Source organism: Trichoplax adhaerens, genomic scaffold (assembly GCF_000150275.1).
Source record: "Trichoplax adhaerens TRIADscaffold_4 genomic scaffold, whole genome shotgun sequence".
Taxonomy (NCBI): Eukaryota; Metazoa; Placozoa; class Uniplacotomia; order Trichoplacea; family Trichoplacidae; genus Trichoplax; species Trichoplax adhaerens.
The window spans coordinates 1,806,289-1,829,893 of record NW_002060946.1 but is presented as its reverse complement, the minus strand read 5'-3'; the positions used below and the strand labels follow the sequence as shown (position 1 = coordinate 1,829,893).

General features: G+C 32.5%; 2 protein-coding genes across 2 annotated transcripts; both read left to right on the top strand.

Annotated features, from left to right (window-relative positions):
• Positions 1 to 5,700: 5,700 nt before the first annotated feature.
• Positions 5,701 to 9,507, top strand: TRIADDRAFT_23652 (uncharacterized protein; the record flags this gene model as incomplete). Its single annotated transcript, XM_002111835.1, has 10 exons — positions 5,701 to 5,974; positions 6,065 to 6,265; positions 6,389 to 6,528; positions 6,745 to 6,905; positions 7,000 to 7,142; positions 7,353 to 7,540; positions 7,659 to 7,819; positions 8,439 to 8,682; positions 8,803 to 8,855; positions 8,973 to 9,507. Coding segments are annotated over 10 exons (2,100 nt in total), but the record flags the coding sequence as incomplete, so codon positions are not given.
• A 3,892-nt stretch (positions 9,508 to 13,399) lies between these two features.
• On the top strand, positions 13,400 to 17,816 carry TRIADDRAFT_55331 (uncharacterized protein; the record flags this gene model as incomplete). The annotated part of the gene is made up of 8 exons (XM_002111834.1): positions 13,400 to 14,365; positions 15,844 to 16,161; positions 16,331 to 16,588; positions 16,695 to 16,840; positions 16,926 to 17,071; positions 17,180 to 17,264; positions 17,359 to 17,484; positions 17,597 to 17,816. 8 exons carry the CDS (start codon positions 13,400 to 13,402, stop codon positions 17,814 to 17,816), a joined length of 2,265 nt encoding a protein of 754 aa, XP_002111870.1.
• Between the last annotated feature and the right edge of the window lie 5,789 nt (positions 17,817 to 23,605).

Sequence of the window (23,605 nt, the reverse complement as noted above, 5' to 3'; positions counted from 1 at the left end):
AATCAATTTGAAAATCATTAGCATACAGACAGCATACTACATCAACAGCCCGATCTACGGTACATTCATTTGAAACAACTGTAACTGAAGATCGATCTACTAAGCTATAGGATAGTGCAGCATAGGGAAAGATCTTGTAATTCATTTCAGAGAAATAACTCTATTAATAGCAAGTAGACTGGTCCTATACAGTATATAATGAATGCAGTATTTCACCTACAAACTTACTAGACTTTAAATTACTACAGTACAGGTAAAGATATTGTACCTTATTTCAAACGAAGTAATTACTAATTGCAAGTAGACTAGTCCTATTAAGTATGTCATGAATATAGTGGTTCGCCTAAAAACTTGCAAGACGTTAAAATACTACAGTATAAACGCAGATCTTGTATTTCATTTCAACAAAATAACCACTAATTGCAGGTAGACTAATCCTATACATCATATAATAAATGTAATGTTTCAGCTACAAACTTGCTAGACGTTAAATTAATAAAGTATAGGAAAAGGTCTTCTACTTTATTTGAACAAAATAACTACTAAATGTAAGTAGACCAGTCCAATACAGCATATAATTAATGAATGTAGTATTTCACCTGTAAATTGACAGGGCGTTAAATTACTACAGTATATGAAAGATCTTGCACTTTAACGAAATAACTCTACTAATTGCGAGTCGACTGGTCCAATACAGCATGTAATGAATGTAGTATTTCGCCTGCAAACTTGCTAGACGTTAAATCTCTACAGTATAGGGAAAGATCTGTTATTCATTTCAACGAAATAACCCTACTAATAGCAAGTATAGTAGATTAGTAGAGTATCGGGAAAGATCTTGTACTTCATTTTAACGAAATAACTCCATTAATTGCAAGTAGTCTAGTCCAATAGAGCATATAATAATAATAATGAATGCGGTGCGGTGTTCCGCTTGCTACCTTGCTAGACGACCATTGTTTGGATAGTCGCTGCCATGGCAACATCAACATCCACTAGGCAAGAATAACCAAAAGACTAAGGTATTAAACAGTGGTGTGATTCGTATAAGACATTATGGCAAGAAGGGAATATATATCCATAGTATGATATTGCAACTCTACAAAGATAAATTGTTAAGGCTAGAGCATAATTCTTTCATCAGCGTGATCATTGAGTATCCACGGTGATATAAAAAATAGAAATAGAATTGTAGGTGGTGTTGGAGGGCATGCAAGTCTCCTAGAATACGTATTGGTAGCTGTAGTGTAAGGATTGGAAAGCTATAGAATAGAGAATAAAGCAGCAAATAGTCGCGTCATTTTATTCATATACTACTTACTACAAGGGCGCACTTATAGGTTACAAGGTTGCAATCTATTCCGACATCTAAATACAACCATCCCTATAATTTTCTCCTACATTGATCAATAGTATTATCGCTTGTGGTGTATTACACTCCAAAATTGGAAAGGACTGAAGTGTTAAACGATCGTTTCCTTTGAATCATAAATTTTACTATCCGCTAGGATTTTTTATTTTCTTAAGGCACGTAAGGTAAGTTATAATTCAATCTAGTATCATTCTATCTATTTCATTATTGTTATTTTTAGTCAGATACGGCATAAGATTTGCTATAATATTTAGAGATGAAATTTTAGTACCATATAATATTACTTATAACATTGTCAGTAAGGTAAACTAAAAATGGCTGTTCTGATTTTAAATGATGGTGCTGCTATGAAATTGTTTCTTAAAGTGGGGTAAAATATTATTTTGTAATAGATTATTCAACAAGATTACGGAGCCGTCAGAATCCCAAAGCAGTGGTACGGCAGTAGCTGCCGCTACCCTAGAAAATGACATGCCTAGTGATACTTCGGTGCCGTTAATTGCAACGGAAGAACTTGAAGAAACACATAAAGTTACCTTCACTGTTACAGTGTCACAGGCGATACCTAGAAGTAAGTCATATTTCTCCAAAGATGATGTAACTCACTAATATAGTTGATACATCTTTGATCATCTTACAGTAGCTAAGGCTAACCTTTAGGTTATCATAGCTATGATTAATCTAATACCAATACACCTTAGTTAAATTGAACTCAATGATCGATTAAGAATATGAATATGGATAGTCTCTAAATTTAAAATCGCCAAACTATAACGAAAGGGAAAAAATAAGTTGCTGATTTTAGATACAGAAAGAGAATTTATCAATATAATTAGAATCGCACAAAATATGACGTTAATGAAGGAAGAGTATTGCTCGGTTGATTAATTAAAATTTTTTATTGCGTTAGTAATATCATTTCGAAATTATCACCAAATATGTAGATTAATATGCTTGTATGCGCTTAATGCACTAGCGTATTAAGCTAAGTGAGAAAAGATGATCAATTCTTTTATTGATATTCCCAGATTGAAGTAAACACTAAATTAGTTCCTATAACAATCACAATGCCGTTAAAAAGAGTGGATTATATACATATATCAAAATTACGCAACAATATTTAAACAAATGTTAACTCTTATCGCAATATTCGCATACTTTTAAAAAGTTATTTACAATATTGACTAGCTAGCTATGCTAAACTAATTGCTTTACAGTATTACCAGATATTAGGCTATCATGATTAAAAATTAGGTTAAAAAAATCAGTCTGAACTAAGTTGAGTACTGCAATTTATTTGTAGTTGATTGTTGTCAAGGCTAGTGTTCACAATCATCATTCTTATAACGAAGATAGATTATTTATTAATGCTAAGTATTATTGAATATCCTTAACTAAAAGAATTTTTAAATTGTTATATTATTCTATTTTCAATTCAAGCATATGGCATATCTTTGACATCTTATAATTATAAACTAGACGATTTTCTTTCAATTACCCTGATATATACAAATAGTTCTGAAATTGAATAATTTATATAAACAGAGTAAAATGAAAATTTTCAAGATCGTGTAATATATTATAACAGTTTAACGTAACAACTACGGCAAACATAGCATCATCATTTAATTTCTTTATGGACTTTGTTTTTGAGAAGCTCAAAGTCTATTAAGATAGTCCCAATTGACGTACACACTGTTTTTGGTCTTACACTGTATTATCCACAAAATGGATAAGCTTTTATTTTAACTAGAATAGTGAGTCAGTTTGGAGAATACAGATGGAGAATAATTTACCCATCTATCGTTAATGCTACAAACTACACTTTTATGTATTGTGTATTACTAAGATATTTCTAGAGAATCCCTTTAAATTCAAATTTGCGAAGATATCCTACCCTTAGGTCTAATCTTTATGAAATTATCATTTTTCTTTTCTTTTCAATAATAATGGCACAATCACTACAGCCAAGACGGATTTAGATCCTTTCAGCAATAGGAAAAAGGTTTATGAATCACCGAAAGCTGAATCATATTATCACTATTGTTACAATTTATTTCCTAATCTGGATGATCAAGGTAAAGTTGACGTGGTAGCATATGGGCCTGCAGTTAAAATCTATACTGAAAATGAATCTAAAGTCCAAAAAACATGGCAAGAGCTCGATCAGACATGGATTGCTTGGACCCAAAGGTAGCTACTCTTCGATTTGGTCGACATTATCCGCTATTTTTTTAAATATGTGTTATCTCATAGCTTGTGTATGAAAATTATGATAGTAAAAGGAATCATTCAGTCTTTGATATGTATTGTATCGATTTTATTCTTGAGTAACTATGATTAACCTTAAAATTATATCTTATTCATTTACCATTAAACAGCCAAACAGTCAATGTGGATACCGAATTTTTACTAAAATTATTCGAGCATCAAATGGTTTTAAGAATGTGGGACTCAAAAGATAAAGTTTCCGCTAAGGCTCGATTTGATAGACCGAAAGCTTTCCGTTTACCAAGTCGACATAATTTGCATGGTCTAGATGCAGCTGGAGCTGAACAGATTGCTGGTGTACAAGCAGTTGTATTAAAGCAAACGATGGCCTATTTAGCAACTCTGTCATCCACTAAAGCAGATTTTGGTACAGCAGCTGATGTATTAAATGATGAACAAGCCAGCATGGCTGCAGATGCTAAAATGATTAGTCGGTTAGGACGATTTGCTGGTGTCCAACCGCTACCTGAAGCAATACCTTCTAAGCGGCAGATATTGAATCATTTAAAAGAAGAAGCAATGAGAATATTACAGCGACAGACAGGTAGTGCAATGGATTCGATGGATGAGATCCATGGTATTAAACCTGAGACGTCGGATAGTAGGAAAACCGAACGTATTTCGCTTATATCAGCTCATAGTAAAAAATCAGCTGGTAGTAAAAAAGATAAGCAATCCAGTCCAACACGTCGTTTTGGAAATAAGAAGCAGCATAAGACCAAGAAACAGTTAGAAATGGAAGCTGCAGCAGCGGCTATAATCGATAAAAGTGGCAATGCTTCTATTTCAATTGATATGTCAGCATTTTTCGGTGGTAAAATATCTGTTACCAAGCGTATAGATAATCCAACTGATGGCGTTTTAGACATGTTTGTTACAGTATCCATTGTCGACGGAGAACTAATGTCTGATAAGCAAAAACGTCGCCTTAATCCAATGACTATTCAAATAAATACTGCGTCCTCGATGCCTGATCGTCCATTGTCATGCAATGATATTCGTGAGAGGTAAAATTTCTAGATCTTTATCGATTAACCCAGCTACAGTGTAAGCTAGATAGTAGAAGGCTCACAATTTAGTCTACGGTAGTATGGACTTCTGAAGTCTACGGCGGCAGTCATGTATAAATGGTGGATGCACTGCATACGTATGAAATAAGATTTTAATTAACGATAGTTTGCGAGAGCTATTATTGGTAAACTAGTTATATTTGACTATATATAGTGGATATACCATATATGCGTATAAATATAATTATGATTTACGATAGTCAGTAGGTGTTATTATTGGTAAACTAGATGTATTTGACTATATACTGTATGGTGGTAAATTAGATATATTTGGCTGCACTTTACATACGAGTGTGGTAGATATACCATATATAATATGATGATGATTTACAATAGTCTTTGAGGGTTTAATACTAGTAAACAAGATGTTTTTGATTATACTGTACGTGATAAATATGGTACCTATAGATATGATTCAGTTTATCACAATTTGGGATAGTTTATTATTGGTAAACTTGAAATATTTAATTAGAAGTTAGATTTGGTATGCAGTGTGTACATGCGATTTTTGTCTGCTGCAATTTGAGTGTTTATTATAATTCTTGGTAAAGTAGGTATTCGCGTACTTTAATTTATTTAGCTAACTAGAATAGTTTTCTTACGTATGATAAATATGTTATGCCGTATATAAATATAATTTTAATCTGTCACAGTTTAAAAGAGTTTATTACGATTATTGGTAAACTAAACATATTCGATGATCTAGTAAACTAGAATAATGACTGTAGACAAATAAAATTGTTGATCATCTTAGAATACGAATATGCCTAAATCTTACACTATAATATCTTAGTTTATAAAAGATACTGCTAGTCCACTAGACAATTGATAGCTTTTGTGTTGTTATCATAGAAGAATGCTAATTATCTTAAAGCTATATATGTATATTTTCACTTGAATAAATCTTAATTATGATATTTTATGAAAATTTATCACTACAGTAGTTAAAAGCGCCATTCGTTTTACTTTTATCTTTAAATTAGGTGTATTCCATCCTATACAAGTTATGGATTTTATAATCAGCCTAATTTTACAAGTTCTGGGCGGCCTTATGATCGCGATGTTACTTGGAATGAAACGCAAGTTATCCTTATGGGAACTTTAGATAAAGGTGGTTTACTGCAATACCTTACTGGACCACCATTAGTTATAGAAATTCATGATCGTGATGCTAAGCCAATTGAGACTAATGAAGATGATTTAGTAGTATTTGGTCAGGCTCCTGACGATGAAAATATTCATCGTGTCAATACTTTAGCAAGTAAGCCAGTTTAAATGATAATAGCAGTCGTATCGAGATAATGAGGATGGATAAAAGTTTGAATTAATGTATGAAAAAATCAATTTCTAGGTCGAAAAACAACGTATAATCCATTTAAATGTAAACTTAAACCATGGAGTCCATATGGCGAAGCAAGATATAATCTATCTGATCTTTTACTTGGCGAACGAGCCATTAAATTAGCTGCACCAATTCAATGTTGTGCAAGTATTGATCCAACTGCAGCTGAAAATGAGCAGAATATTCGTCGATCCATTCGTGGCAGTGCAAGTAAGTATGATTATCTTTTATTGCTACTCTTAGTAGTAATTCCACGAATAAGTTGATCGAGAATTTTATTCTATTTTCCTTCATTAATTTGCTCATTACTGCCTAATTTATTTTCATCCATAGAGTATAAACCCATTCCTGCTGGCCATTACCTCGAATTTAACAGTGAGCTATCTATTACTATCAACATTGCCTATCCATTAGAGGCAACACTGTTAAAAGATGCTACAGTGATAGAGCCCTTGCTGAAATCGCTGCAAGATGTATGTACTCATTAATCAAGCTAACTGCATCTTTTCTTGTGCAAATAGGAATACGATTCTTATCTATTTCTACCGCAAAGATTATTAGTATTACGTTCGTATAGTATATTGTACTGATCTAGAATTATTTCTTTTGAAATAATTTAATTTTAACTTTATTCTGGTGATTTTTTTATTTAAAAATTCAATTAATTCCATTTTTTCATTTTGGACTAGTGTCCATTTACAAGGGTTGTCTATATTTTTTCCTATGAGAATAAAAAGTTCTTGCATCAGCTATTTGAAAGTATTTCTGCTGTTAACGCCAATGCATTAGAATTAACTCAATTACCACAAAAAATTAAGGAAGCAGCTTTATCGACTTATAAATTAAATGAGTAAGTCATGCCTTAGACTTATAATAGGCTGTATAGCTAATATTTGATTTTATGATATTTTTAATCTAATTCTAATGGTGATGAACTGCTGTAGGGAACAAAGATGTAGCCATACTTTAGATATCATCACGGGATTCCAAATTCTTGATGGCGAATATCAGGTGTTTATTTTGGAAGGTCTTGCTGAAGGAGGTATTAAAACCTTATGGCAATCGCTACCTCATTTACAACATGATGGTAAGTAATTCCGAATTAGTCGATAACTGTCCATGAGTTATTAATATTAGGAGATACTTTCAGTAAGAATGAATATCTGCAAATAGATCACTTTACTATATCTAAGAATTGCGACCTTTATTTTCGTATTTCTTATTTATTACAGTAAAAATTATTGCGACAACTTTAACAATTTTATTTTCTATTCCATGTTTCTGTTCATGATATTAGATCCTAATTTCAAAGTCCTCTACGATTCCAGCGTTATTTTCGATAAACGTTTATATGCCAAATTAGACGTTGATTTATGCCGGATTCGCTTGCATCGCTCTTTATCTTCCATTATGCAACAATCTTTACTCTATATTCGAGACATGATACCTCGTCAATGCTTTGCAGCGCTCAATAAACTCCGTTTGGTAAGTAGGAAAAGATGGAGCTACTCAATTATTTATTAGGAAATATGATCATTGATCTATCTTAAATGTTTCAATATTAGCGTCTATCGATGTCTGATTTCTTATGTTATTTATTTAGCTAACGGAATGTAAAACTTTGCGCGAAGCTATTCGAAATGATTATTTCCCCTGTGTTAAGATGGTCTTGTCAATGAGTCGAGAATTTGGCATGCCTTTAACGGATAAAGATCTCGAAAGTAAGTACTCTAAGCTATTCCCTGCCCATAGGAGGAAGAATGAGTATTTTTCACCCCTATCAATTATTATTTTCCTGCAATTAGCTATACGATTAAACAAATGATAAACTTTTCTATTTCAGTTGTCGTAAATAACGAAGTTACGGAATCACAAGACGGTCTGGAGGAATTGAAACGCGATAAAATAGGCGAGATTGACTATCCTACAAGATCAAGATCGCCATTACTTACTCGTAACGAATTATTTGCCGAACACTTAAGAGAGCGTCAAGAAAATGATAGACTCAATTTCATTAAATTAAATATGGTAATTATTCGTCACTAAGATGGCAATTTTGTAGAGTTGATCAGTTACTTTGTATTTATTTTTCCCAATCTATAAATTAATTTGAATATACTATCTGTGTACAGGTTAAAGTGAAGGATAAGAGTGAAGAAAATCGACGCACTAGGCCCTCGACAGTGCCAGTTTTTAGCTCTGATCAAGACCAAGAAGTTTATCATTATAGTATTCAGTCTCGTAATTCAAATGATCAAGTGTTACAAAAAATTCGTAGAAGCCTTAATAAGGTAAAATTGATTAGAATCGATTGGTGTAGACCAATTTCTTGACTTCATTTGCACCTTTAGAAAGAGAAAAATGTTGTAAGAGACTTGCTCAGATCCATCGCATGTTTTCTTGTTGAACAGGAGATGAATAGAAACTTGTTTACTTACTCCACGGAATTTCATTCGGCCACATTTGCTCCTGTTAATTGCGGTGAATTAAGTAAAGAAGAACGCCAACTATCTCGGCAGAAATGGCGAAGCTCGCATGATTTTGTATACCCAGGTGTCAAAACAAGTCGTGATAGCAATTCTTGTAAGAAAAAGCCAACACCGAATCGTTTAGAAGAGTTAAAAAAGGTAAATAATTTTATTTGTATTGATGTTTTAAGATAGTTTGTATCTAGAATGACTATAGATAAAGGCTAAGTACCAGTAGCTAACAATATTTTCTTGCACGTTATTTTTATGGTATTCCAGCCATGGATTGAAAATGAATTGCACGCCAATATTTTAAAGCCTACTCTTGATAGGTAAGCGAGTCCTTTCAGATTGTATTTTATAGCAGTAGGAGATGATGACTATTCATGATAGAACGGGAAAGGTTCGATTACTTATAATTATACATGCTCTACTATGACTACGATTAGGACTTTTTACTCCTGGCCAAATAAAAGTGATGACTTTGATCTATATCGGAGACCTGATCCTTATTTCAATCGACAACCAGTTACGATCCATCTCGCTGGTGATAGTCTTCGAGCGGAAAGTCAACGATTTTTGAAAGATGATCAAAAGGTATGGGAAGAAAAATTAGTGGTTAAAGATACTCGGCAACGATTTCATCGTTGTAATACAGCCGCGGAGCAGCATGATCGAGGTCCGAAAGCAAGTTGTCAACTGGATAAATTGAAAGGCCTATTAAAAGATGAACCTGCTAAACTGAGCTTGAGGTTGGGTAAAGGCAACTTTCACAAGGTGCCTGCTTTAAGTGTGGTGAATTATCCTAATATCGATGCTGAATCCAATAAGATTGGCAATCGTAAAGGGCAACAAGAAGTCAAAGAAGTTACTAGAGCATTTACTGGTGGCCCTATAGGTCATCGTAGTTGGCTGCTGGAAAATAATTTTATACCATGCGAAAAAGAGAAAAATGCGCAAAACCCCGAGAAGAATTTTAAGTAAGTTGTTTGAAGAATAGTGATTCTGGCTCTTCATGTAATAATGTGCTAAACAACCTTTTTCTCATTTATTCACCGTTATTTTTTATAGGCTTTACTATTCCATTAGTGGACCAGTGACATCTAAACGTCATATTAAGCCATTAACTGCACCAGAATTGCGTCTAGCTACTGGTTATTAGCACATTGGAACTTTCACTGCTGCCCACGCTTGTGATCAAAGATAGGATAGTGGCCAGTAAAATGGATTATTATAATCATATTTTTATCTTATTTTTACAGTACTTTGAAAGGGTTAATGCTTAATTCAGCAATTATTAATGAATTCTAAAATAGGCAATACTATTTCGCCCTGTTTGATGTAAAATAATCGATTGACTGTAGAAGAAAGCATATTCAACACTGGTCTGTTCTCCATATGCGCAGATATTCTATTTTATTGATAGCTTTTCCTAATCTGAAATAATTACTCGGGTTATCATTACTTGATCCAATGAGTAGATTGAGTATATTATAGTAATATTGATATCGGTTCATTTTGAGCTTACTCGCTGGTAAAAAGTTGAAAGGTTACTCAGGCGTAATTTTAGCCCTGTTGTGATTATTTTGTATATTCTGAATCTAAAATAACCGCTTTACTATGAAAAGCGAGGATTTTAATATTGTCCTATTTTCGGTTGGTGAAAATATTACATTTTATGGACAGCATTTCGTGACGTGAAACCACTGTTTGGTTATGAATTATTACTTGATTAAATGAAGATTTTGATTGTATAGTAATATTGAGACATGTTTATTGTTGACTAATTGATTAGGTTAAAAATTGAATGGTTGCTAAGGGAATTTTAGCTCCATTTTGGTGATTTTGTATATTTCATTTATATCGCCATTGGTCGCTTTTATGCGTTACGATAGCTTTTATATTCATTATGATTGCATAATCAAACATTGACATAACCAATGGTATTCTCTAAATATAATCATGTATATGATATATGAATTATATATACACTGTATATGGAAGAGTATTCTCTATTGAATTAAAAACCTTTAAATTATATTTGGTTATGTCAAACCGAGAGTATAATAGTCGGTTTTGGTCTCCAGGTATCATATTAATATGCATTTTATATTGATATAAATTACCTTACTTATACTACTCTAAATGATACCGTGTGATGTTATATGAAATAAAAATTGAGATAATTTGTCGCAACCTGTAAAAATTGCGTTAAAATAGATTCTGAATTGGTATAAAATTTCCTCTTAAATAATCTGATGGATGATCTATAGAAATCAGATGTATGTGAAGAGGAAATTATCATAAATAGATATATTAAATACGTATACCTTAATGTTTACGTAGATGGCGTTTATCATCATTTTCTACTATGTAATCGCTTAGATGCTGAAAAAGGGTGATTGTTTTTACATGAACCATTCTACAATGAAAATATAGACTTAAAATGCCATGATAAGTGTATTCTGGCAATATATTACTTTATCATGGTGCCCTTTCAAGTAGCCAATTTGGTTGTGTTAGTATAGTACAAGATTGATGTACAGTAGAATATGAATTACTGAAAGAAATAAAAGTGTAGTTTATGGAATGGAAAGTCAATAATATGATAATTCTATTTCGAGCTATTTATTTGATTTCATTCATGATATCTACTAGGTAATAGTGCGGATGTAGTGAATATATTAATGGGAAATATGTGCGTTTATAGAATGAAAGTTCAATATGATATTTCTATTTCGAGCCTATTCGATTTCATTCACGATACCCACTAGGTAATAGTGATGATGTAGTGAATACATAGACAGGAAATATTTGCATATTTCTAGATTGAAAATTCAATGATTAATTAGTATGATTCTATTTCGTCCAAACTCGTTCAATTTTATGATAATTATTACTAGTGCTGCTGATATCCTATATAACCATGATATAACTGGAAAAAAATGAGTACAAAACTGTTATAGATAGGTTTAAGAACTCACTATCACCTTGAGCAAAGTGTTGAGCATTACATGTATACACTCGTATATGGAATAGGCTACTGTTCTATCTAGCCAATATTTTATGCTATAATGGCTATAGTGGCAACATGGAGCAGTCATTTTAGCCAATGCACATTGCACAATATTAAAAGTATCGGCATGGACTATCGACTGCAATCAAAATTGGCGGTAGACTACTACGCTATGTTGTCAGCTACTTATAGCTGCTACCAAGGTGTTGATTGAGCATTTTATGCATCAATGGAATAGGCTAGTGTTCAATCTAGTCCAGTATTTTATGCCATGATAGCACAAGGGTAACATAGAGCAGTCGTTTTAGCCAATGCACAGTATTAAAGTGTCAGCATAGGCTTCAGACTTGCTTGCTACTTGTAGCTGCTGCCAAGGTGTTGATTGAGCATTTCATGCATCAGTGGAATAGGCTAGTGTCCAATCTAGTCTAATATTTTGTGCCGTGATGGCACAAGCATAACATGGAGCAGTCGTTTTAGCCAATGCATAGTACACCCATCCACTTCAGAATCAATTCAAAAATGGCTGGATCTAATGCACAGCGTGGGCATAGCCTGCAGACTTGCTAATCTATGTGATCAGCTACTTGTAGTTGCTGTCAATGTGTTGATTGAGCTTTCATGCATCAATGGAATAGGCTAGTGTTCAATCTAGTCCAGTATTTTATGCCATGATAGCACAAGGGTAACATAGAGCAGTCGTTTTAGCCAATGCACAGTATTAATGTGTCAGCATAGGCTGCAGACTTGCTTGCTACTTGTAGCTGCTGCCAAGGTGTTGATTGAGCATTTCATGCATCAATGGAATATGCTAGTGTTCAATCTAGCTCAATATTTTGTGCTATAATGGCACAAGGGTAACATCGAGCAGTCGTTTTAGCCAATGCACAGTATTCAAGCGTTGGCATCGAGTGCAGACTTGCTACTCCCATGTTGTCAGCTAGTTGTCGTAGCTGCTAAGGTGTGCAACTCTCCCTTGCCCTATCTAATCAACTACGAGCCAACATGGCTTTCCATGCTACACTTTTCTTTATACAGTTTTACTCCATTGATTGCTAGGGAAAATGAAGGATATAGACTGTCCAATGGTGCAAAATTTGAAGTATAAGTAGCTCGATTAACAGCTAATCCTTTTGCCACCTGGAGAAGAAAAGGCGTGGATTGCGATCTCATAAGGGAAGATTGATGGCGATGCTGGTCATTTCATAGTATTGGTAGGGTACGTTTGAGTAGCACATGTTCTCATCACCATCACGGTAACTCACTCAGTCTATCACTATCCCTAATCATGACTCTATTCATAAGGTTTTTGACTTGAGACTCAGTTAGTCTATCTATAGTCATAGCACAAATTGGACAAGAACAAAAGCAGCTTGTTCCTTCCTTGCTGTCGTAGACCATCAGGAGTAGCCATTAAAACTGTTAAAAGTCCTTCTTTTCTGCTTTTTTTTGGCCTCTTTCAAGTGGAAGAGTACTGCAGGACATTGTACTGTACTACTGTAATTACCTTGTTACTAATGCATTATTCAATCGAGTAGAAATAGCGGCGTAAATTCATCTTTCCGCACTTTCATCTTTCATTTTCTACTGCAAGAGCTGCCATCGGTAAAGTAAACAATCCTTCTCGATTGATGATTATTTCTCTTCCTGGATCAATTTTAGACGATTCATTATCATCCATTACTTCAAAATAGGACAATTTACTCTGTTACTACTTGGACGATCATTGCTAATCGTCAACGATCCATTCTTCGAGGTATATTAACCTTGTATTGGTGATTTTATCCAATCGCCATCGCTTTTGCCACTCTCCCGAGAGATTGCGATTGAAAAGGAAAAAGAGGAATAACTACATCTACCATGGCCAATGTTTCCAAATTAGTCTATAAACATGCCAGTTTCAGAAATGTAACCACCATTACTGCATTAGCATGTGCTGGTCTAGCGGTATCACGATCATCAATGATCGATGAATTTATCAGACGTTATTTACATCGTTGGTTTGGACGCCATCGTCGTTCTTCTCCAGATACTGCCAACGATGCAACCATCGATCATCATCTTATACATAATTTGACAAAATCCATGGATAAAAGGAAATCGTCACCAGCTTTAAATGCTGCCTTTATGAAACAGTTAAAATGGATCATTCAAATTCTAATTCCTAGTTGGAAAAGTCCTGAATTTGCTTTACTTGCTATTCATTCATTAGCCTTAATATGTCGTTCATTTATTTCCATTTATGTTGCTGGATTAGAGGGTCGAGTTGTCCGATGCATTGTACAAAAACGATTCCGTATCTTCTTAATCAATATAGCCAAATGGTTAGCGGTTGCTATACCGGCTACATTTGTCAATAGTTCTATACGATATATGGAAAATAAACTGGGTCTTGCTTTTCGTGATCGATTAGTTCATTATTCCTATAATGCTTATTTTCAAAATCAAACTTATTACCGTGTCAGTAACTTAGACAGTAGGCTAACTAATGCCGACGAATGCCTTACTGAAGATATACGTGAATTTTGTTCATCAATTTCACATTTGTATTCTCAATTGACTAAGCCTGTATTGGATGTTATCCTCATGACATCGGCACTCTTTAGACTAGGCCTTCAACAGCGTGGCTACAGTTATTTAGGCTTAATTGCTCCACCATCACTTGCTTATACCGTCGTCTATGTTACAGCTAGAATTTTACGTCGATGCTCGCCTAAATTTGGTAAATTAACCGCTCAAGAGGCTCAATTACGTGGTAATTTAAGATATGTCCATTCTCGATTAATTACCAATTCCGAAGAGATAGCATTTTATTCCGGCCATAAGGTAGGACTAAAATAAAAGATATTACCCTAGGGAATCGATGAATTCTACACCAATGCTACTACTGTCGTTGTCCATTTTCAATTACCCTTGCAAAGTAGATACTATCCAATTTCGATAACTCGTAATCTCTCCTTTTCTTCAACTAAAAAAATTATTGACAATCAAAGTAAACTGATGATTGAATGTTAAAAATTCGATATTCCCATGACTAAATATCAGCTTATCATTAAATTATTTCCATCTCTGTACAAAGGATCACTTCATGTTTTACTATAATTTTTTGATATATGCGTATTATTAGATGCTCTATCGTAGTCGTTATCCATTTTGAATGACTCTTGTAAATCGGATACTATCCACTTCCATAATTCTAATCACCCTTTTCTTCAACTGAAGAAATTAGTCACTAGCAAAGTAAACTGACGATTGAATGTTAAAAATTCGATATTCCCCTTAGTTATATCAGTTGATCATCAAATTACTTTGATCTCTGTAGAAGGGATCACTTAATGTTTTACCGCAATTATTTTTCACATATGCATATTGGATGTTCTATACTTCTTCACTGGGAAAGTATACAGTAAATGAACACTATCGTTGTGGCTGCTATACATTCAGTAAAATAATTCATAACCAAATGTTGAAAAGAAGCAGCAAACTGTGAAGGATATTCTATGGCTATTGGATCGCATAATATTTTACCGTAATTTTAGACAAGAATTTCTTTGTTAAGAAAATGGATAGTTAAATAAATGCCTTAGTTACGGCAACTGCACTGCACATTCAGCTGGACAAACTCACAATTAAATTATGAAAAAGGAGCCAATTTTATTCTACAGTTAAGGCCAATGGATATTGATTTCATATCGTTAAGGACTACCGTATTACACTAAGAGAAAGTGTACAGTATTTTAGTAATGCTAACTACGCCTATATTTGACTATAGTACTGCAGGTTGTAGATGATCCAATAGTAGTAATGATGGACCACTAGATATTGGATTAAAGATGTTGGTTGTCCGCCTGATTAGACATTACCTGCTTATTCTAATTGGAGAAGGGCTTTTTATTTACTAACGTTAATTACTTTATTCATTCAATAATGGCAGGATGATAAATAATTAATTCATTCAATACTCTATAACATTGTTATTGCTTACCTGAGTATTCGATTCTATTTACTTAGAATCTCTTCTCCTTGAATAGAAGCACATATCAATAAAATTACCTTAGTATAAATCTATATAATTATTTTACTACTCTAATCGTAAGTTGGTAGCTCAATTGCGAGGGTTTAGTAAAGAATAGTAATTCCATTTTTCAGTACTTAAGGGTATCAACGAGTATAGAGGTTTAATTGGAAAATAATATCATGCGGCAATAATCCAATACTTTACTTACTTACTAGTTTGCTAATAGATGGAGTGATGATCTACCTAAACCGTAATCATGACTTCCTGTTAATATATCGTAATCTAGGTCGAGCACAATCTCCTTTATCAAAGCTATCGCGTCTTAGCCAACCATTTGGAAATGATCTTTAAAAAGAGACTTTGGTATGTGGTGCTGGAGCAATTCCTCATGAAATATTGTTGGAGTGCTACTGGGATGGTCATGATTGCTTTGCCTGTCTTATTAAATCGAGATGAAGATGTTGATTCTACTACGGAATCCGGTGAAACTACTCTACCCAAAATTGATGTAGTCAGCGAAAGAACTCAAACCTTAACTACCGCTCGTCATCTCCTTGCTTCGACAGCTGATGCATTTGAAAGGATTATGTCATCGTTAAAAGAGGTAGGTTGGATTAATTAGTTAAATATACAAGGTATAGTTAATAGGTTAAGCCATAAGTATACAAGAGATTGGTGTAATTATGTCACACTGTCCGATGACTTTTCTAAATGGTTTTTACAAATTATTATCAATCATTTATTTTTAAAATTATAAATTTATTAAACTGTAGATAACGGAATTAGCTGGGTATACATCTCGTGTTTATGACATGTTGATGGTCTTTAAAGATATTAGTGACGGACATTATGTAAGGAAAACTGTCTCCAAAAACAATAATATTAATGATGATGAAGGGATACAAACTGGAAGCCTTGATATTAATAAAAGGGGCAACGTTACAGAAAGCCAAGATTTTACGATCCAGCTAAATAAAGTGGCTGTAGTTACACCGAATGGTGATGTTATCGTTCCCAATTTAACATTACAGGTAATAATCGTCCATGGCTTCGTTGATAGAAAAAGCTCTATTCTAACGTAAAGATCTGTGCTCATAGAATATAAATTGAATTATTACTTGACTATCGTTATGATAGATTACAGATGGCATGCATCTATTAATTACTGGCCCTAATGGCTGCGGTAAAAGCTCATTGTTTCGAATTCTTAGCGGGCTTTGGCCAATTTTTAAGGGTGAAATGAAAAAACCTCCTGTATCATCGTTATTCTATATTCCACAAAGGTAATGAACCAACAGAATATCGATTAATTCACTTTGACTTTACAAAACAACTATTAAAATACAATCAATGAAATTCATTTTACAGACCATATATGTCATTGGGTACTCTACGAGATCAAATCATTTATCCTGATACGAAGGCTGATATGGAATCAAAGGGGATATCTGACGCCGATTTAGAGGATATTTTAGACATTGTTTGCTTAAATTATGTAGTCCAACGGGAAGGAGGTATAAATGTTCAAGATTGCTTAATACAAGCTATTTTAAATGGATTTATTAATTGATCATTAATCATTTGAGGTCTTACTTCTTCTAATTGCTATTTTTATTACAAAGGATGGGATGCGATAAATGATTGGTCGGATGTGCTATCAGGTGGTGAAAAGCAAAGAGTAGGCACTGCTCGTTTATTTTATCATAAGTGAGTGTAATATATGACTATGTTACCATTTTAGTTTATTGGTCGACATTTATTTATGTATTTGCTATGTTAACTGATATAAATTCTCTATCAGGCCAAAGTTTGCTCTTTTAGACGAATGTACGAGTGCAGTTAGCATTGACGTTGAAGGTAAAATCTATCAAGTTGCTAAAGATAAAGGAATCATTCTTCTGTCCATTTCTCATCGGCCTTCATTATGGTAGTTAAAATTCTAAATGCTGTATAAATTACAAAATTATATACAGTCAATACACACATATTTTTAAGTAACCATTAATAAAATTACTCTACTCCTATGATATCAACTATAGGAAATATCATACGCATGTACTACAGTTCGATGGTGAAGGAGGCTGGCGTTTAGAAGAATTAAACACGGAAGCAAGATTATCACTTAAAGATGAAAAGGAAAAGTTAGAATCGCAATTAGCTGGTGTTCCATTAATGCAAAAACGCTTATTAGAACTATGTTCTCTTCTTGGTGAAGATTCAGTTCTAACAAAAGCTGAAGACAACTATCGTTATGAATAACTATAATTCGTAAACTTACGCGTATACTAACTTTTACTTTCTACACGTGTACTATATTGCGCGATGTAAAAATAAATTGTTTTTACAATCTAGAGGGGCAGCGCAGCTATTATATAATCTGATAGAATAGTAATATCTCCTTTCGAAAAGACGCTAGGAAATATATTCTCTATTCTGTTTTTATTTAAACTGCTATAGACTGGATATATCCTAAACAAAATAACATTCCTGATAACATATCTTATTATAATTATTTCATCTGTCTATAGCTAACTCGATTTCGACATCATATAGATAATTTTATTTTCCTCGATGTAATCTTACAAGGCTAGAACAGTAGCGTAAGATTGATCATACTGTTCTGCACTTGATAGATTGATTGTACTTCACATCGCCAGCTTCCGAATACAATTTTTTGCTGGAAATAAATTTTGTTTTATTCCAGTTCTAACATCGTTAAATAGTATGGTTGAACCAGTCCAGAAATAATACTGATAGAGTTAAATATTGAGAGAATTGTTAATGATAGAGATAGACTTCGTATTTGTTTTCCCGCCTCTTGATTCATTATTCTTTAAATCTGAAAAAGAGAAATACGTATTTATAAACTGTATATGTTCGTATTATAAAAATGATGTCCTAGATGAATTCAAAATTTTTTTGATTAATTCGAACGTTTTGCGATATGACTATCTGAAAATTTTAAGAACTGTTCATGCACTGCATCTAGAGATAAAATGTCAAATGTGATTTTTATATGTTGTTGTATGATAATTAATATTAGTAAACCCTTTCTGCCTTTATAGTTCATTTTCTGAGACTAGAATCTGAAGCTACAATAGTTGGGATGCTAAATACTATTATGACTTGCGTACGTACTTACCCACGAGAGTCTATAGAGCGTAAATAGAGATAGAGTACGAATTATTAATGATGTTGATTATAATATAGCCAAGACAAGACAATATCGGCATAAGATCGAAAAAAATTGCTGACGTTGTATAACAGTTTTTGATGATATAAAATACTTTTAGATATTGGAGTAAAGTTTCATCAGATATATAACAAATCTCAAACTTAACAATTTTGCTTTACGGCGAACCATACAGCATGAGGACAGCATTTAATTTCTAAATACTCATAAGTTCTTTACAATTGCAAAGTGAATGAATTAACATGAAAATTTTAACTATTGTTGTAGTTTTCAGAGTATAATTTATATTTATTAATAACAAGTATGATCGCCAAGATGTTCATAGTACTAGTCCGCAGTCTTAATAATTATACAAAAATATGAAAATGAGATTTATAATCATCCTATAAAAAAATCTTTTCTTTACCAGGGTTAGGAACATCTAAGTAATCGATAGATGAATCTAGTATATGATATGAAATATTAAAGCAATATAATTTATACGGTTTAGTCTTTGTTCCTATAATGATTTCATAATCATGCTATAAAAATAGCTGATCATACATTTATGTAAAATACTATTTATGAAGACTATCATGTATACATATTTCTAAGAAACCCAAGGTCATTAATTATTTTCTCCTCGGATTAAAGTGATAGCTCACCCTAATAAACAACCTGCAAATTAATTATTAATACATTCATCATCAATTATTGTGTATTTAGCTTTAAATGGCCATCTTAACAGCTTAAAATGATCATCTTATAACAAATACTAATAAAAAAGTTATACTTACAATGGGAAAGATTCCTAGCCTGTCATAAACATATTACCTAAAAGATATATACTAGAATGAAGTTTTATATAGCATGTAGCGCATTTCGGACATGAAATAATCTGTTCTCTCTTTTAATATCATTACTTATGATTCCTAAACTACAAATCGAAAAAGTCTGCAATATATTGATTATGGTAACTACTTAGTTAATAATCTTAAACACAAGCTAGAATATCTTATTTGTAATCCAGAGTTGAAAAGAATATTGGAGTTAAATTTTATGATTTTGAATGAAGTAAAAAGGTAATCGAAAATTACAATAGCAATACACAATTATTCTAAACAAGAGTTTTGTTTACTAGCCTAATCTTAACTTATTTCTAGAATAAATCTTACTATGCAAGCTTATTTAAATTAGACTTACAGTAACCCCAAGCCTAACCTTAATATATCTATCTCACTCGTATGACTTGCTATATGATGTAGTATGCTAAATAAATGAAATTCATATTTAACTATTAATTTTAATCACATAATTATTTTCACAAAATATTAAAAATTTTCCAGGATAGTAAACGATAAACAACGCCATTCTTATTATGATATTTTGCACAATTTTCCTACTTCCTAACGAATATGAAAAATATTAATCAGTAGATCATAAATGGAAATGAAGTTCTGATTAAATATGTAACATTAATAGTTCAAGGGCTAGTTTTTAAATACGCAAATCTGTCTCTTTTATCTGCTAAAAATAATTTTAATTAGAATCATTCATAGCGGAGGGTTTCTTTAGTAGAATTGTACCATTATTACAAAGTGTTTATAGTAGTAGTCGGCCTCTTTAATAGGAATTTATATAGGGGCTAATAATATCTGCTCTTGTGATGCAAGTCTGAATAAATACCGTACCGTGATCCTTCTCATATTACCTGTAGTAATAATATTAGAAGGGATACAGTGGATAATTTGCGAAAGCTGAAACCTATACATATGTAATACGGGTATATATATATATATAACGGCTAGTCCGTGATTAATTTCAGGTAGATCATGACGATTGATAGAGAATAGAGATTAAGAGAAAAGGTAATTCTTCCTGTATAAACATTGAACTTTTAATTATTGTGAAGGAAAATGTATTTAGAAACTACTTATAATATTTAATCTATATCTGTTAAAAGCTCCAAAGTGTTACGATATTCATGTTACATTAGTATCATTATTAATGATCATTTATTTCGCCTTCCATAGTATATAGAGAGGAATAGAGGCAAACCACTTCCTACTTGGCTAGAAATCGCTAAATTGGGGTATACATGTGTGATATCACTTCATAGTGCTATTTGAAAATAGATGCATTTAATACCTGATCTCATTATTTATTTAATTTTATGGTGCAGAGTATGGACTGCCTTCGATTTACTTTTATGATTGATCCTATTTTTTAATTGATTGCCCAATATGCAATCCTGCATAGGATCGCATACAACAGATATTTAAATTTTAATTACTCCGACCTAGCAAGATTAAAAAACCGGTATCGTTTATGTAATAATTTATGATCGAACAAGGATTTAATGAAAATATGCCATCTCCTTGGTATACTTTGATGCTGCATGACTTTATTGAAATAAATTGAAACTCAGGTAAAATGAATCCTTGTTGAAATGTCTCTGGCAGCTAGATAAGATTTTATCAACTATTCGAATTAAAACGATCTACTACTAAATTGCATCTGTTTCAGCTTGGATTACGAACACAGATACCTATCAAACGTTAGATTAACCGTACTTTTAAAATACAGAGCAAAGTAACTTTAGTCTATAAATAATTTAGCGCTTGAACTCTGTACTATGTAAGTAAAGGGCAGGAATTAGGAGAAGTGATCAATGAAGATCGTAACATACAGATAAGTTAATTTAATTTACATGCATAACTAGCTTATAACAGATTAGGGTAAAATCTTCAGTTAGTATTCTACTTGGTATCCATGTAGTGGTATACAAATAAATATGGTTAATAGAATAAATCAATAATCTACTAGAATATTGTTCACTATTTCCTCTCCAATGCTATTCTATTGAGGAAGGGTAAATATATGGATCAATAATGTCGTAAGATGACCGGCCACTGACTATATTCATTAATCATTAACTTATTTTGTATTAACGTTATAATTGCATATCGTAATCAACAAGCTTGGTCGTTTTAATCACAGTATAATCTTACTGATCCATGCTATCCTTATTGGGGATTCAAGACTATTCGAAAGATGATTTCATATTGATGGAAGTAAATATTTTTTAACCTAAAAATTGGTTGCATCGATGATTGTAATAGGACTGTTTATAGTATTTTCCGTTTGATGACTACTCATTGATTATATATATAAGCTATACGTCTAACCGGAGGCAAGTAGAAAGCATGGAAAATTAAATTAACCACTATTGAACTATTACAGTATGATCGTCGTAAAATGGACTGTTTACTGTATTTTCAGTTTGATAATGTAATTATTCATTGATTATATCGTAGAAAAGTAGAAAACCTCGAAAAATTCAATTAATCACTATTTCACTTTTATTATCGTAGTAAATATGGACTGTTTATTGCATTTTCCGTTCGATGATTACTTATTGATTATATCGGAGGAAAGCAGAAAATCTTGAAAATTCGATTGATGACTATTTCACTATTATTGTCGTTGTAAAAATGGACTGTTTAGTGTGTTTTCTGTTTGATGAATCTTATATTAATACGCCAACATATTAATTATACGTCTTATTGGAAGAAAGTATAGAAAATTGGGTCGATCAACATTGTATTATTGTCGTAGTAAATATGGACTGTTTATTGCATTTTCCGTTTGATGATTACTTATTGATTATATCGGAGGAAAGTGGAAAGCATAAAAAATTGATTGTTCCATATTTCACTATTGTTGTCGCAGTAAAAGTGAACTATTTACTGTAATTTCTATTTGATGACTTCCTATCGATTCTATATCTAATCAGAGGAAGTAGAAAGCATAGAAAATTGAATTGGTCTATGTTTAAGTATTATTGTTGTAGAAAAAAAATGACTGTTTAATCACTTTGGAGTAAGGAATCAATTGTGCTGTTTAACACGTTGTTATGCATCATAAGAAGTAATTCTATAATTTCCTCTGTCTTAAATATAGCAAGAAAGAAGATAGATTATCAAGTCCTTAATTATAGCTCAAAATGGCAGGCAGATATTTTAATAAGCCTAATTTTTATGATAATACAGTTGCTCCAATTGAAAATGCTCAGTTAATTGTTTAACCATATTATGCTAATGGTTTATTGATGATGAATAGTCAAAGTCTTCAAGTCTAGGCCCAATCATTTTGTCATTTCGCCATTTTGTTTATCTTATTTTTTTTTTATAACGCTGCTATTATCATTCATCAAAATGGAGAATAATGTCCATTAATCATGTTTAGATATTGTTGTTGATTATTTTCCCAGGTCAAAGCTAATCTGTTGATGATCTTTTATAGCAACTATAGAGAATGAATATATGCTTTTATTTTTTACTATTGATCGGTCTTAATACATATTACAAATAAATAAATTCATGAAGAGAAATTGATCTATTTTTTTTAAATGCCTTCATCTATATTTAATCGGCATTCTATAGCCTAAAAAATTGATATTGTTAGCTTGATAGTCTGGCTGGATAGAAGGGGCCCAATATCTTTGCTGAATATTATCGAAAGAAATGAATTTCGTTAAGTGGCACACAACGACGTCACGGCAAAATGCATCTGTTTCCCCCACATAATCAATATTTTATTTTATTTTGTTAAATTTTTTTTGTTGCTACAGTGACAAATCCGTTCATTATGAAGCTGAAGCAGGTGCATTCAACATTAGTCAATGATATTATTGTATAAATTGGAGTTTTAATTGAGTGTTATCCTAACTTGCAGGAGCAATATCCGTAGCGATCTAGAGTAGCCAATAATATCTCATCATCGCGGAATAGTATTGATCTTCCTCATTCTCTCGGTCTATATAGATATTTCAATCCGTGAATATTGCCGTATGTTTGCAATTCATCTTAGTGAT